At 35.5% G+C, this 12,970-nt stretch overlaps 1 protein-coding gene across 1 annotated transcript; it reads right to left on the reverse strand.

The window, feature by feature from the left end:
* Positions 1-217: 217 nt before the first annotated feature.
* On the reverse strand, positions 218-8,842 carry LOC138716182 (cuticle protein 7-like). Its single transcript, XM_069849021.1, has 3 exons — positions 8,707-8,842; positions 6,074-6,160; positions 218-1,113 (listed from the first exon to the last, which is right to left on the reverse strand). Exons 1-3 carry the CDS (start codon positions 8,719-8,721, stop codon positions 652-654), a joined length of 564 nt encoding a protein of 187 aa, XP_069705122.1. The 5' UTR covers positions 8,722-8,842; the 3' UTR covers positions 218-651.
* Positions 8,843-12,970: the final 4,128 nt, after the last annotated feature.

Raw genomic sequence — 12,970 nt, forward strand, 5'->3', positions numbered from 1 at the left:
CATTTCCTGTCACCCGCTCTTCCTTATCGCATTGTTTCATTCGCATCCCTTTCGTCGGTATTCCGTGCTTGCGAGACCTATATGTCGTCTTCGTATCTCTGCCAATGCAAAATGGAATTTAAGACGGAGTAGGTGATGCCGACTTAAACCATACGTATAAATAATATTTAAATAGTGATTATTTATTAAAGAAATATATGTGAAAAAAAAACATACATACTCAGTTTATATTTATTTACAAAAGTGATATACACAGTGTACAATGAATGAAACTGTTAACAAGTATGAATTATATGAAGTGATATTTACAATGACCCTGCACGATGCGGTGGATTATGCTTCATGACATATCAAAATGTATAATGAATAATTATGACATAATGATTTGACCAGAGGTTTGGCACTTAATACTTTTTAAGTTTTATGTGATATGTTTGTTACTGTAAATAATATCTTGCCGCGACTACAAGAAATAGAATTCCTATACCGTATGTACTGTATAGAGACCATTCTGACATCCATCACAGACAGAAGAGGTTCAGAGGTCTCTAGACATTGTTACGATAGCGTTTCAGCCATATTTTAATTATATAAAATCATATTGCAAATGTGAGTTCCATGTTGGTTGCCTGACTCAAACGTGCTCTTCATTTACTGCTGGTGACCATAGCCTTCAGATCCGCCTCCGAAGCTGAGGCTGCTGTAACTTGCAGAAGAGCCTTCGGATTGAGTTTCTTGACCTTGAGAATATCCCTGAGAGGGTGCCTCGTAGTTAGAAGCCTGTTGAGAATAAGTATGCTGGGGGGCAGGCTCGTACGAGTGGTACTGGACGGGGTACACCACCTTCTTGACGGGTACCACAACTTTCTTGACGGTAGGCACGATCAGTTTCTTGACAGGGGCTGGATGGCTGGCGTGTCCGGACTTCTGGACCTGGGCGATGAATCCGACATGCTTGTCAGATGTGTACTTGACAGTGCGGATGGTGCCGTCGGGCTCCACCAGGGAGTAATAACCCTCCACCTTGTCCCCGTCACGCTTCTCATACTGCTCCTTAATGTCGTGGGTGTGTTCGTCCTTCACTGCGTACTTGAACTCATAGTGAGCTGGCTCCTGCAAAATAGTTCACATTTATAAATTAATATAATACGAGGATCACGCCAAAAGTAATACACAACATTTTATTTATTTATTTTTTACTAGCCGTACCCGTGCGCTCCGCTGCACCCGTTAGAAATAAGTATAAAGTAATTACATAATTAAAATATGACGTTTGATCCTGGGAACATTCGTGTTTGATAGAAGGATAAATCGTTTAATATGTTACTTAATTTAAATTACATCCAAATAATTAAAATGCGATCATTTTGGTCCAGAGACACGCATTTGGTGCAATGACAATTCCTTTAACATGTTTCTTAATTTTTATTACATGCAACCATAGTTTAATGAACATTGACAGCATTTAGATTTAATGTGTATATTTTATTTTAGTTGTTATAGGTTTCCATTGAATTATGGTAATAACTTAATTTTAACCCTTGTTTTCTACGTATTCAGTAAATGGCGCTTGGCCCACTATGGTTGTGAACCCTTCAAATAACTTAAATTATATTATATAATATTACATTACATATTATATATTATATTATATCACATTATATTATATTATATTATATTATATTATATTATATTATATTATATTATATTATATTATATTATATTATATTATATTATATTATATTATATTATATCATATCAGAAGTTACTGTAATAACATTATAGCATTATGTCCATCTAGAGAAACTACACTTTCCAATGGTGAAATAATAATTAATTATATAAATCGGTTAATTTAGCTTCCGATATTACTTCATACAAACACAGAAACATTCTCTGTAGGCTATCTTTCATAGCTTTCGATTGTTGTTGTCCAAGACCTCTTATAGACGAAGTCATTTGTTTTTTATTTCATTACACCACCTTAGATGGCGTTGTTATTGTAATTTTGAAACTCATTTATCTCATTAAATATCAGCCCTATCAAAATTTTGCACGGAATAAAACTTATCGGAAATTATTAAAAAAAAACTTTTGTTATGTAATATTTTTCATGAAAATTAATAATAAGGGAGATATTTCGATTTATTTAATTCAAGCCCCCTTTTAACCCCCCTTTTAAATCAAATATTTTGAATGCCATATAGCCTAAATTCTAAGTTACAACGACGTTAATTTATATTCAAATTTTCATATAAATCGGTTCAGCCATTATCGCGTGAAAAGGTAACAAACATACAGACAGACAGACAGACAGACAGACATACAAACAAAAATTTCAAAAAAGCGATTTTCGGTTTCAGGGTGGTTAATTATATATGTTAGGACCAATTATTTTTGGAAAATCGAAAATTACCAGAAAAATTTCGGCTACAGATTTATTATTAGTATAGATTCTACACCTTTGCCTTTATGAAAGTAGTGGATACATCCTTCTCGCTCATAGGCGGAGAGAGAACAGTTTCCTTGGGGTGCAAAGCAAAACCATAGAATCCCCATAAAATGGGGTTATGGGGGACATAATTTACCCCCTCCTCCTGTTATAGCTTGACCGTGATACAGTATATTGAAATATGACCATTTAATAAAGGTATTTTCGGAGGCACGTTTCTTACAGTGTAACATCCATATCCGCGATGTTTAGGACCGAGTTGTATAGGGCTTGAATTATAGAGTGGGTTATTTTACGACGCTTTATCAACATCTTTGGTTATTTAGCGTCTGAATGAGATGACGGTGATAATGCCGGTGAAATGAGTCCGGGGTCCAGCACCGAAAGTTACCGAGCATTTACTCATATTGGGTTGAGGGAAAACCACGGAAAAAACCTCAACCAGGTTACTTGCCCCGACCGGGAAGCGAACCCGGGCCATCTGGTTTCGCGACCAGACGCGCTGACCTTACTCCACACGTGTGGACTGAATTATTATAGGTCTACTACAAATTATAATAGGGCATAACTTAAAACAGTCTCCCTCTTTTTTTCTGTCGTACAGTAACACACGCATACATCAATAAAACTACGTAACAATGCTAACAGAAACTCTTTTAGACTATATGAAACTTATCTTCCTGAAGATAACATAGGCCTATGAAACGTAAACTCTTTATTTTATTTAATCTCATCTTTACGTTTACACATTATACCGGGATTAATTTTCTTTTTTCTGCATTATTGTGCAGTATGTTATTCATGTTTCTCCAAGTGGCGGCCTGAACTCTTGCAGACATTTAACACATGAGTACAGGCTGTTGCAAAAGAAACATTACAGTGCTTCCATTCCTCAAATGATGTATAGAAATTCTAATACATTCAGAAATTATAAATAAATATTACAGTCCAGATACATGATTTGAAGACATTAATTCATCAATTTAAGCACAGAAACTTAATCATAAACAAAAGCAAAAAAGATTGTTTGAATTCAATATTTTCTAACGTTAGTCTAATAGAAAAAAAAAAGAGTTGAGACAAGTTTGGGTGGGGGGCAGTGCCCGCCCATGCCCCGCTATAACTCCGCCTATGTTCCCGCTTATATTCAAATTTAATTTAAGTCGCTCCCGTGAGTGGTGCCATGATAGCACTCCTTCAAGATTGCTGTTCTACTTGACATTCGTCAGAAGCAACGTTCTTTTATCGAGTTCCTGTGCTGTAATAATTAGACAGTGGGAAACATTCACAAGAGGTCGAAAAAGGTTTATGGAGATGCAGCTGTCGATCTCAGTACGGCCAGTCGGTGGGCAAGCAGATTATCTGGTGAAAGAGGGCACGCCAATATTCGGGATATTCCTCGCAGCGGCTTTAGTGTTTTTTTTATCAAAACTGGTATAGGAGAATTATCAACACGGATAGAATCATTCTTTCCTACTTTTTCATTAGAAACAGCAATAAATTTTGCAGTAATATAGTGACTTAGGAGATCACATCACTCGTAAGAGAATTGTGACTTTGTTTTTCCCCTGTACTCTTCATAATTTATATTCACTAATACTATTTTCGTCTTATGATATATTTTAATTGATAATCTAATGACGCTGTATCAACTGTTTAGCTATCAAACATAGGTAGAAATGGTAATAAGTAGATCTTTTAAGGGAAAATTAATCCGAAGATACGTCGTGATTTATATATGACATTCTTCAAGACACAACTGCCTGAGTCAATAATTTGAACTTCGTTCCCAGACTAGTTTACTGACTGGATGTTCTCTTAGGCCTAATACGTTAAATAGTTTAAATAATTTGTTAACATCAATTTTTAACTGACAAAATGCTGAGTCATTATCTTTAAATTTTTTTAAGAATTCAGATTTATTAGGACTTAGATAAATTATATATAATAGTATTTTACTACGTGTCTAGAATATTATTATCCCGGATGTTTAGGCATTTATTTTAGTTAAAATAGGCACGCATATAGGCACTAAAATAGTAAAAATAGGCAGTGAAATGAGCATTTATTATTCATGGAAACAGACAAAAAATAGATAAATACTTAATATACTATCCCATACGGTACTCACTTTCCTGGTTACATGTCACAGCAAGATGCTTTTTTAAGTTGTCAACTGTCATAGTTAGCCGCCTGTCAGAGAGAACGTTTTTCATGGTGGGGAAAAAGATCTTTCTACTCCTGCTGAAGTGATTGGAGCAAACTTAAAACAACTTATTTCAGAAGGACTGTCTGTACTTTCTTTCAGAGATCGGGAAAACCGCCGTGTATTGTCTCAAAAAAGGGTGTGAGAAGGGATTAGAGACTTCAAAGTACGCGTGACTTGTGCGTCCAAACGAAAACAGCAACGGGACCTGGAGACTTGCTTTTAATACTTCCCTCATCCCCTTTCTTTCGCTGGTAAACTCCGAAGTGACCTGAGCGCTGAGGGTTATACTGTCCAAGCATCTTTGTTAAGTGTCATAAAAGATGGAATCAGTAGAGGAGAAAAGTTTACGACTTGTTGGAAAAATATGTATTGCTGGAGAATAAGATTCTCAGAAAATATTTGTGTGAGGTGAATATATATTTTTAATAATCCATGTTGAATCTTTCGTACACTACTTTTAACTCTTGAATATAAATAATTGATTAAATGGCGACCTTACTCGTGTTAATTAAGTAAGCATGTGCGGCTTACAGCTGTTTCGGTGCTACTATTGTTCTATGTGTTGAGAATTTCAGAACACACACTATTTGACACAACTCTTCATCACACGAACGCACCCACATAACAGGCAGCGAAGTTATATATATATATATATATATATATATATATAATGTGCGGTTTATTTTAAAGACACTAAAAATGTAGAAAAAGTACAATAACGACGTAAACGACGTAAAAAGGCTCAAAAAATCACTTAACCTTAAAATAGGCAACTGAAGTTAAAATAGGCAAAAAAAAAAAAAGCAAAATAAAAATTGGGCCTATCATCCCCAAATGTGTGGAAACGTGTTTATCTCTAATAGGTCTTTCATACATACACTCGGTTTAAAAAAGGCATTTTGCCTAAAATCTAGTCTCTAATTATAAGTTATGTATTTGTATTAATTGTACACCGGTTCAATGGAAAAGAAGGTCTCTGCGATGTAAAATAAAGTAGTTCTTGTCCAGAAATGACTCGGTGATCCTACCTTTCTTAACAGTATTAATATAACTTCCCCACATAGAATAGACACCAGAGATTAACTGTCAAATTCTCTGTTGAAGTAACTTTATATAAAATTCACATATAGAAAATGCTGTGTTTTAAGAGAATTTAAACCATTATGTTTTACGACTATAAAAATGATCACCAACGGCAATTAATTTTCCACAAATTTGCACAACTTTCAACGCCTGAACACATAAATAATACTCCTCTCACATTGCAGTGATAGGAATGAAATTAACTTGAGCACGCGGTACTACGGGACATTTGTGTGACACGTTGGCGGGAGTTAACAATGCGACATGAGACCACTTGTCTCTAGCCTGACGGCCAAGAAGAGAAATAATCGCTTTGTATCCATACTTACGTAGTGTTCCTGTTCAACTTGCTGGTGCTCCTCATACACGGGAACGGAGAGGGTAGATACAGCCAGCATAGCTACCAAACATACCACCTGTAGCGAAAAAGGTTATTTTGATTTAGACATTGTATCATTCTGTTCATTATTTCTTGCATATATCAGGTTCTTTAACGCTTTTAATTATGAAATGTTAATATTTCTATGTTTAATCCAATTGAATTCTTGGATTTTTTTATTTCGGTTATTTAACGACGCTGTATCAACTAGGACTTACTAGGTTATTTAGCGTCGATGAGATTGATGACAGAGAGATGGTATCTGATGAGAGGAGGCCGAGAATTCAACATATATTACCTGACATTTGCCTTACGGTTTGGAAAAACCTCGGAAAAACCCAACCAGGTATTAAACCAAGCGGTAATCGAACCCACGCCCGAGCGGAACTCCCTGTCGACATTATTTGATATTCGAAATCAGATCTTGTATGACACATCGTTATATGAAAGTTCTAATGAAAGTCGAAGCTTCTCTCAGTATATTAAGTCCTATACATTAGTCTCAATTTAGTTTGAAATGCTTTGATCGTTGTTGCTGTATTTTTACTAGTATACCTGTGTAAAATTTCGAGACTTCGGCACTTAATACAAACCACAAACCATTCATAGAAACTGCTGACAACCAATAATCTCATGGGGGCAGATAAAAAAGTTATTTTTTCTTCCACCATGCTAATGTCAAAACAAGTGCTTATAGCCTACAAGTTTTGGCCAATCGAGCGCAATTATATGGGATGTAAAAAAAAATAATTTTTCCAGAAATAGAACACAATTTCATTGAGCAATTTTATTGGAACAGATACAACAACTTTTGAACTATTTTTCAACATATTCTCCATTGGAATTGAGACATTTGTCATACCATGGGATCGACAGAGAGTTACAGACGACTGGTTCCGATCTCAGGCGGCATTTAAACACTGATAGCTCTAAAATTATGTAACATGTTGACGTGATCAGTATTTTTAAAATTAAACCTTATTTTACCTCTGATTGAGGTTCTGGCTGAAATGTAGCCTACATCTATTACACTGGTCAACAGATTTTAACAAGTTGAATGTATCGGAAGTAAAACCAATCAATTGCAGTGTAATTTGACCTCCTAAATTCGAAAATGATAACGAAAGTGCTTAGTTGGTTCTTGTTTTCAAGATATTTTGAACTTTATAATATATTATAAATTATTTTCTCATTCACCACCAAATTACAAGTAAATGTTTTTTTTTTCTTATCTCCGAGGTCAAGATAGCTGATTCTTATGGAAATTGATGTGCTGATTCCGAAAATTCATTGATTTTTTTTTCTTTCGGGTCCAGTTCAAAAGATATTCAAGAAAAGGTATTCAATAAAAACCGAAATTCTAGAAATGTTATATATTATATCGTATTAAGTACATACCTTCCAGACGTGGTTTTTTAGCCTTTCTCCTGTATTTTACTTATGTGGCATGCCTTATTACTGACCAGCAGTAATCAGAAATCATCGTACTGCTCCATTTACCCTAATATCTTATTTATAGACTAGCGATATCTTGGTGGAAACGTTCCTCATGTTCATCACTTACTTTCCCGAGATTTCAGGTAAGAAATCCAGGTGGGAGTGAAGGGAATGCATTTTAAGAGACATATTGCACCCCATTCTATTGTATGCCATCAGCATATTATCCACTAATTCTCTGTAATTTGTTGCTTTGTTGTTTCCAAGAAAATTATGTACAACTAAGTGGAATAATTCCAAAGCGGTTTCCTCCTTGTCTGTTAGAAGTTCATAAAAATGTTCATCAAGCATTAACTTTCTAATTTGCTGACCTATGAAGATTCCCTCTTTGATTTTAGAATCACTGAGTCGTGGAAATCTATGAAATTTGGAGTATATCCGGGTTATTTAAATTTTGGCCCTTGAAAGTGTCGAATCAAACGTCAACACATTCACAACTCGAATTCGGTTGAATATTTCCGTGCTTCGACAGAGGATATATCGATAACTTACTTACTTACTGGCTTTTAAGGAACCCGGAGGTTCATTGCCGCCCTCACATAAGCCCGCCATTGGTCCCTATCCTGAGCAAGATTAATCCATTCTCTATCATCATATCCCACCTCCCTCAAATCCATTTTAATATTATCTTCCCATCTACGTCTCGGTCTCCGTAAAGGTCTTTTTCCCTCCGGCCTTCCAACTAACACTCTATATGCATTTCTGGATTCGCCCATACGTGCTACACGCTCTGCCCATCTCAAACGTCTGGATTTAATGTTCCTAATTATGTCAGGTGAAGAATACAATGCGTTCAGTTCTGTGTTGTGTAACTTTCTCCATTCTCCTGTAACTTCATCCCTTTTAGCCCCAAATATTTTCCTAAGCACCTTATTCTCAAACATATCGATAACAGCAAAACTAAACTAATAAAATGCCTAAAAATAGATTTTAAACTCCAAAGTGTGCCCTTAAGTAACAATTAAATGACAAGGTCATCTTCTCATATTCAAATCGGAAGGATTTGTATCATTGTATCTGTTCCCACTTCCTAATTTCACAGGTTCCCTTAGATAACGTTATATCTCAGCTCTACTGTAAACTTACCTTCATGTACGCCATTGTTATCCTCTAATGTTCCTTGCAGATCGATACTTTAGACACGAGACTGAACGGAGTTGTGATAGAGGGTCCATACAGTAAAGTGCTTATATATGATACGATCCTTAATGGTATAACAAGTGAAACCAATGGGACACACCTCTCGATCCCATATGGGCTTCTCAGTAATTTGTGGCGTTTTGTTCCGACGTCTCAACGACCTTTCTTTTTTTTTTCCATCCCGGAGGTAAAGCATAGGTGATCCCCTTCACGTGTGCACAAAAACCTTCGGGCGAATTCCATTAGCATAGAGAACACTACCATTCGCTCGAGACAACTTCATTCGCGCTGTGTAGCCATTCCTAATCAAATCACTACACACATTTGCTCATCTTGACATCTCTGTTGATATATGAATAATTAAATATGTTTATTATATTATTGTATTTTTTAGTAGGTTTACTAAAAACTGACCAAACGAGTGTGTGCGAGTCATTTGACTACACGTAACAGTAGGTCTAGGGCAGCGTTCCAATTTTTTTGTGCTCCTGGTAAATAATCGTTGCACTTTCCCTTTCTTTCTGAATCGGGTGTGGCAGATGACTTCAGGCTTATGTCTGTGTGTTGGAGAATTACTCATTTAGCTGCTTTATAGCCGGTTACATAAAATGTCGCCAATTTATCAGATACTGTTTTTGTTCTCGATCAGTTTTATTAATCTTGTTTCACACCTCTTCGCTAGTATGTTCAAGACAATTACTGCCGATTTGTGGGGCGTATTACATGATGATATCATATGCACGAATCTCCTTCCTCGTACACCTTTTCCAACTTAACAAGCACGGGCCGCCTGTCTTGAAGTTAATTGTACAGAATCGTAATAAATAATTGTGCTGGTTTATGTAGTCCTATATAAAAGAGTTTCCATATAAATGTCACGCATTTCAAATCGAACTAAAACAGAGGCCAGCAATTTTACTCTAATTAAACTCGTAAAGTCAAAATGCAGGTGTATATAAAGAAACATAATTGCCTGAATATTTTCGCGAAAGGGCGGAATTATTCCGCTTCATTCCTCACGATCTTTTATGCAGCGATCGGCAAATGTAATAGTCATACATTTAGAACTTGTAGAACGGGACTTCTCAACCCCCATCCTCTATTTCATCTGTACCTGCATGATTTGTTGATATACTTCAATACATAGACTCGCGTACAGTAGTTATCAGCGGAGGCTTCATAAAAAGAATGGATCCTTCAAAGGAAGTAAATGAACCGAAGAAGGCAAGGAAATATTATTTCCATAAGGAATGGGGAGAACAACACTTCTTTGTGAAAAAGGGACGAACATTAGACGATGCTTTGCCAAAAATTGTTACTAGTTTGCTAAAATAAGAAACGTGCAGGGGCATTATGGTAATATGCAATGTGCGCATAACTTCATCAAAGGTAAAATGTTTCATTTCTCAATTAATTAAATTTCATTTATCTTTTTCTGAAACATGCAGCTCTTTTCTTAGATAGTCCACATAGTATAACATCTGTGAATGTGTGTACAGCTCGCGCAAGGAACGATTACCAAAAAGCGTTGCTGTCTGTTTTGACGTGTGTATGTAGGCACGCCGAGGGGACGAGAGAACGAGCCGATGGAAGTACTGTTTCTTCGAAGAAGATGAACAAATGAGGACATTGCTATGGAAATAAAGAACGTAGCAAGAGAAAAATTCGAAGCTAATTAAACGCGCAACATATGTTTACGAATGAAATAATAATACCGTGCGATACAAGACACGTATTCACATGCAATGGAACAAACTAAAGTCGTAATGTAACTATTACAACGCAAGACTGATTCTATCGATGTCATTTCTCTTCCGACTGTACTTTTGAATATTATTCAAGCTATCTCATGACCTTTCCTGTCGCCCGCTCTTCCTTATCGCATTGTTTCATTCACATTCCTTCCATCGGTATTCCCTGCTTGCGAAACTTAATACACATATTTTTTAGCCCCTCTGTATATCATTCCTTCTTACGTTCCCGGAAATATCGCGATTACAAAGTTGGTCGTTCGTCCTAAATTTCACAGATTCAATTCCAGTCGAGGGCGATAAATCCTTCGAATGGCTTCTTTCTCCAAGAATAATAAATCTGGGAGAACAGGGTTATAAATTTATGCCATGCAAAAAACCCTTTCCCTGATAGAGTGTTCCATGAAAATTTTTATGGCCATTTATTACTCTGTTGAATTTCGATGACAAGTAAACTGCAGTTTTAAGCGTCGTTAAATGAAATATTACTGTCTACTTAATTTCAGTAGTCTATTACTGGTATACATTTTGCATAATAAAAATAACCCAACACATCATTGTTTGTTCTGCAGCGAAAAACCACAACGGGTTATAAAGAACCTAATATAATAATAATAATAATAATAATAATAATAATAATAATAATAATAATAATAATAATAATAATAATAATAATAATTTTATGTAGACCTTCTGAACATTTATAGCCCTAATATATTTTCATTCTAGTTTACAAAAAATCATACAAGATGATTCAGGAGGAATATGAAATAGTTTTAGAGGTGGTAGTATGGACTATTCTGAACGAAAGAGTTCGTATAAACATGTGTCCAATTTTCAATGGATGTGGACATACAACTGTTTAATAGTTATGCATAACAAACTTAACAAATGGTGTGAAGGAAAGGCAAATGACTACATGATATTGACTACGTACAAATAAATATTACGTGTCGTTCTTCAGAAATCGTCTGAGGATAGTAATATTCATAATGTTCTTCCAGAATGACGGAGGCTCAGCACATTTTAGCCGTCACTTCATGTCAATATCACATTCCCCGAACGATGAATCGGTCGAGATGGTCACGTACATCAGCCACCAAGGTCCCCAGACCTTAATTCTGTCGATATTTGTCTATGGTTTGGATGAAAGGCGTAATATAAAGACAAGAGAGGAATTGATCGCTCGCCTTACGAAAAGTGCTGCCCTCATAAAAGAACAAGACCACTTCTGAAGAGCAATAATTACTGGTGTCAACAAAGCGGGAAAGTTCATTTAACAATTGAAATGTATTAATACCGTGTAATTAAGCAATAAATGTAGGTAATTATTACATCTCTTACATGTGTTCGAAACCGGAAAGATCTTTTGTAGCAGCCCTGTATATGGTTTTAAGACAAAGTTTTTTCTACTTCTGCATTTAGTATGTCAGTATTTTGTGTTCGTGGACACATTGGTCTACACAGAAAATTCAGTCATAAATGATTAGTATTAGTTTTAGTTTTCGGTGAACAATAATAATAATAATAATAATAATAATAATAGTAATAAATAACAATAATAATAGTAATAATAATAGTAATAATAATAGGCTAATAATAATGAAAGAAATAATAATGATACACCTAACAATTATGACATTTTTGTAGGTAATGTTTCATGTTATTATTCATACGAGTGCATGGGATTCCGCTGAGAGCTTCTGTGGAACACATTTTGAGAAACTCTGAAGTAAAAAGTTAATATTTTCGCCATTTGTTTATCAAACTTTTTCTGTGATGTTGTGGTAAAACTAATTAATAATACTCCAGTTAACCATGAACATTTTTATAAATGTAGGATAGTTTTTAGGTTAAACAGCAATAGATATAAACAATGAACTGTTAGAAATTCAACTTCATGTGATTTTTATTTGTTGAAATAATGGATAACAGATAAGGCACGGGCAGCACAGTGATGGTTGTCAGAATTTTCTTTCATCACAATCATTTTCGTCGTCGATGTCGACCTCATCATCATCGTTTCTTTATAAGTCTTCGTTATCTTTTAACAAATTCCGTAATATTATTTCGTTAGCCTGACTTCTTATCCCTTGCTCTGCTCCCTACCGTTCGTCATGTACAGTAGTGGCAAAAAAACCGGACCGACCCTTGTAGCTGATTTCAGAGCCTTGTTCACTCCAGAGCACGATAGACTGGTAACTAAGGCTTTCGTGGTTCAAATCCTGCCTGAGAAGGAAACTTTTTTTTTTCCTTAATCAAATTTATTCCCAATACTTTTCGATTGCTGGTAAAATTAATGTTCTGGGAATAATAAGTTAAATTAGTAGTAAAATATCGCTTCAGTCGAAAAGTATTGGGAATAAATTTGAATAAGGAACAAAAAAAAGTTTCCTTCCCAGGCAGGATTCGAACCACGAAAGTCTTAGTTACCAGTCTATCGTGCTCTGAGTGAACAA

Source organism: Periplaneta americana, chromosome 16, assembly GCF_040183065.1.
Source record: "Periplaneta americana isolate PAMFEO1 chromosome 16, P.americana_PAMFEO1_priV1, whole genome shotgun sequence".
Classification (NCBI taxonomy): domain Eukaryota; kingdom Metazoa; phylum Arthropoda; class Insecta; order Blattodea; family Blattidae; genus Periplaneta; species Periplaneta americana.

Coding starts and splice junctions, on each gene's coding strand:
- LOC138716182 (XM_069849021.1), bottom strand. Junction 1,114..6,073: donor AAGTTGAACAGGAACACTAC/GTAAGTATGGAT, acceptor ACTATTTTGCAG/GAGCCAGCTCACTATGAGTT.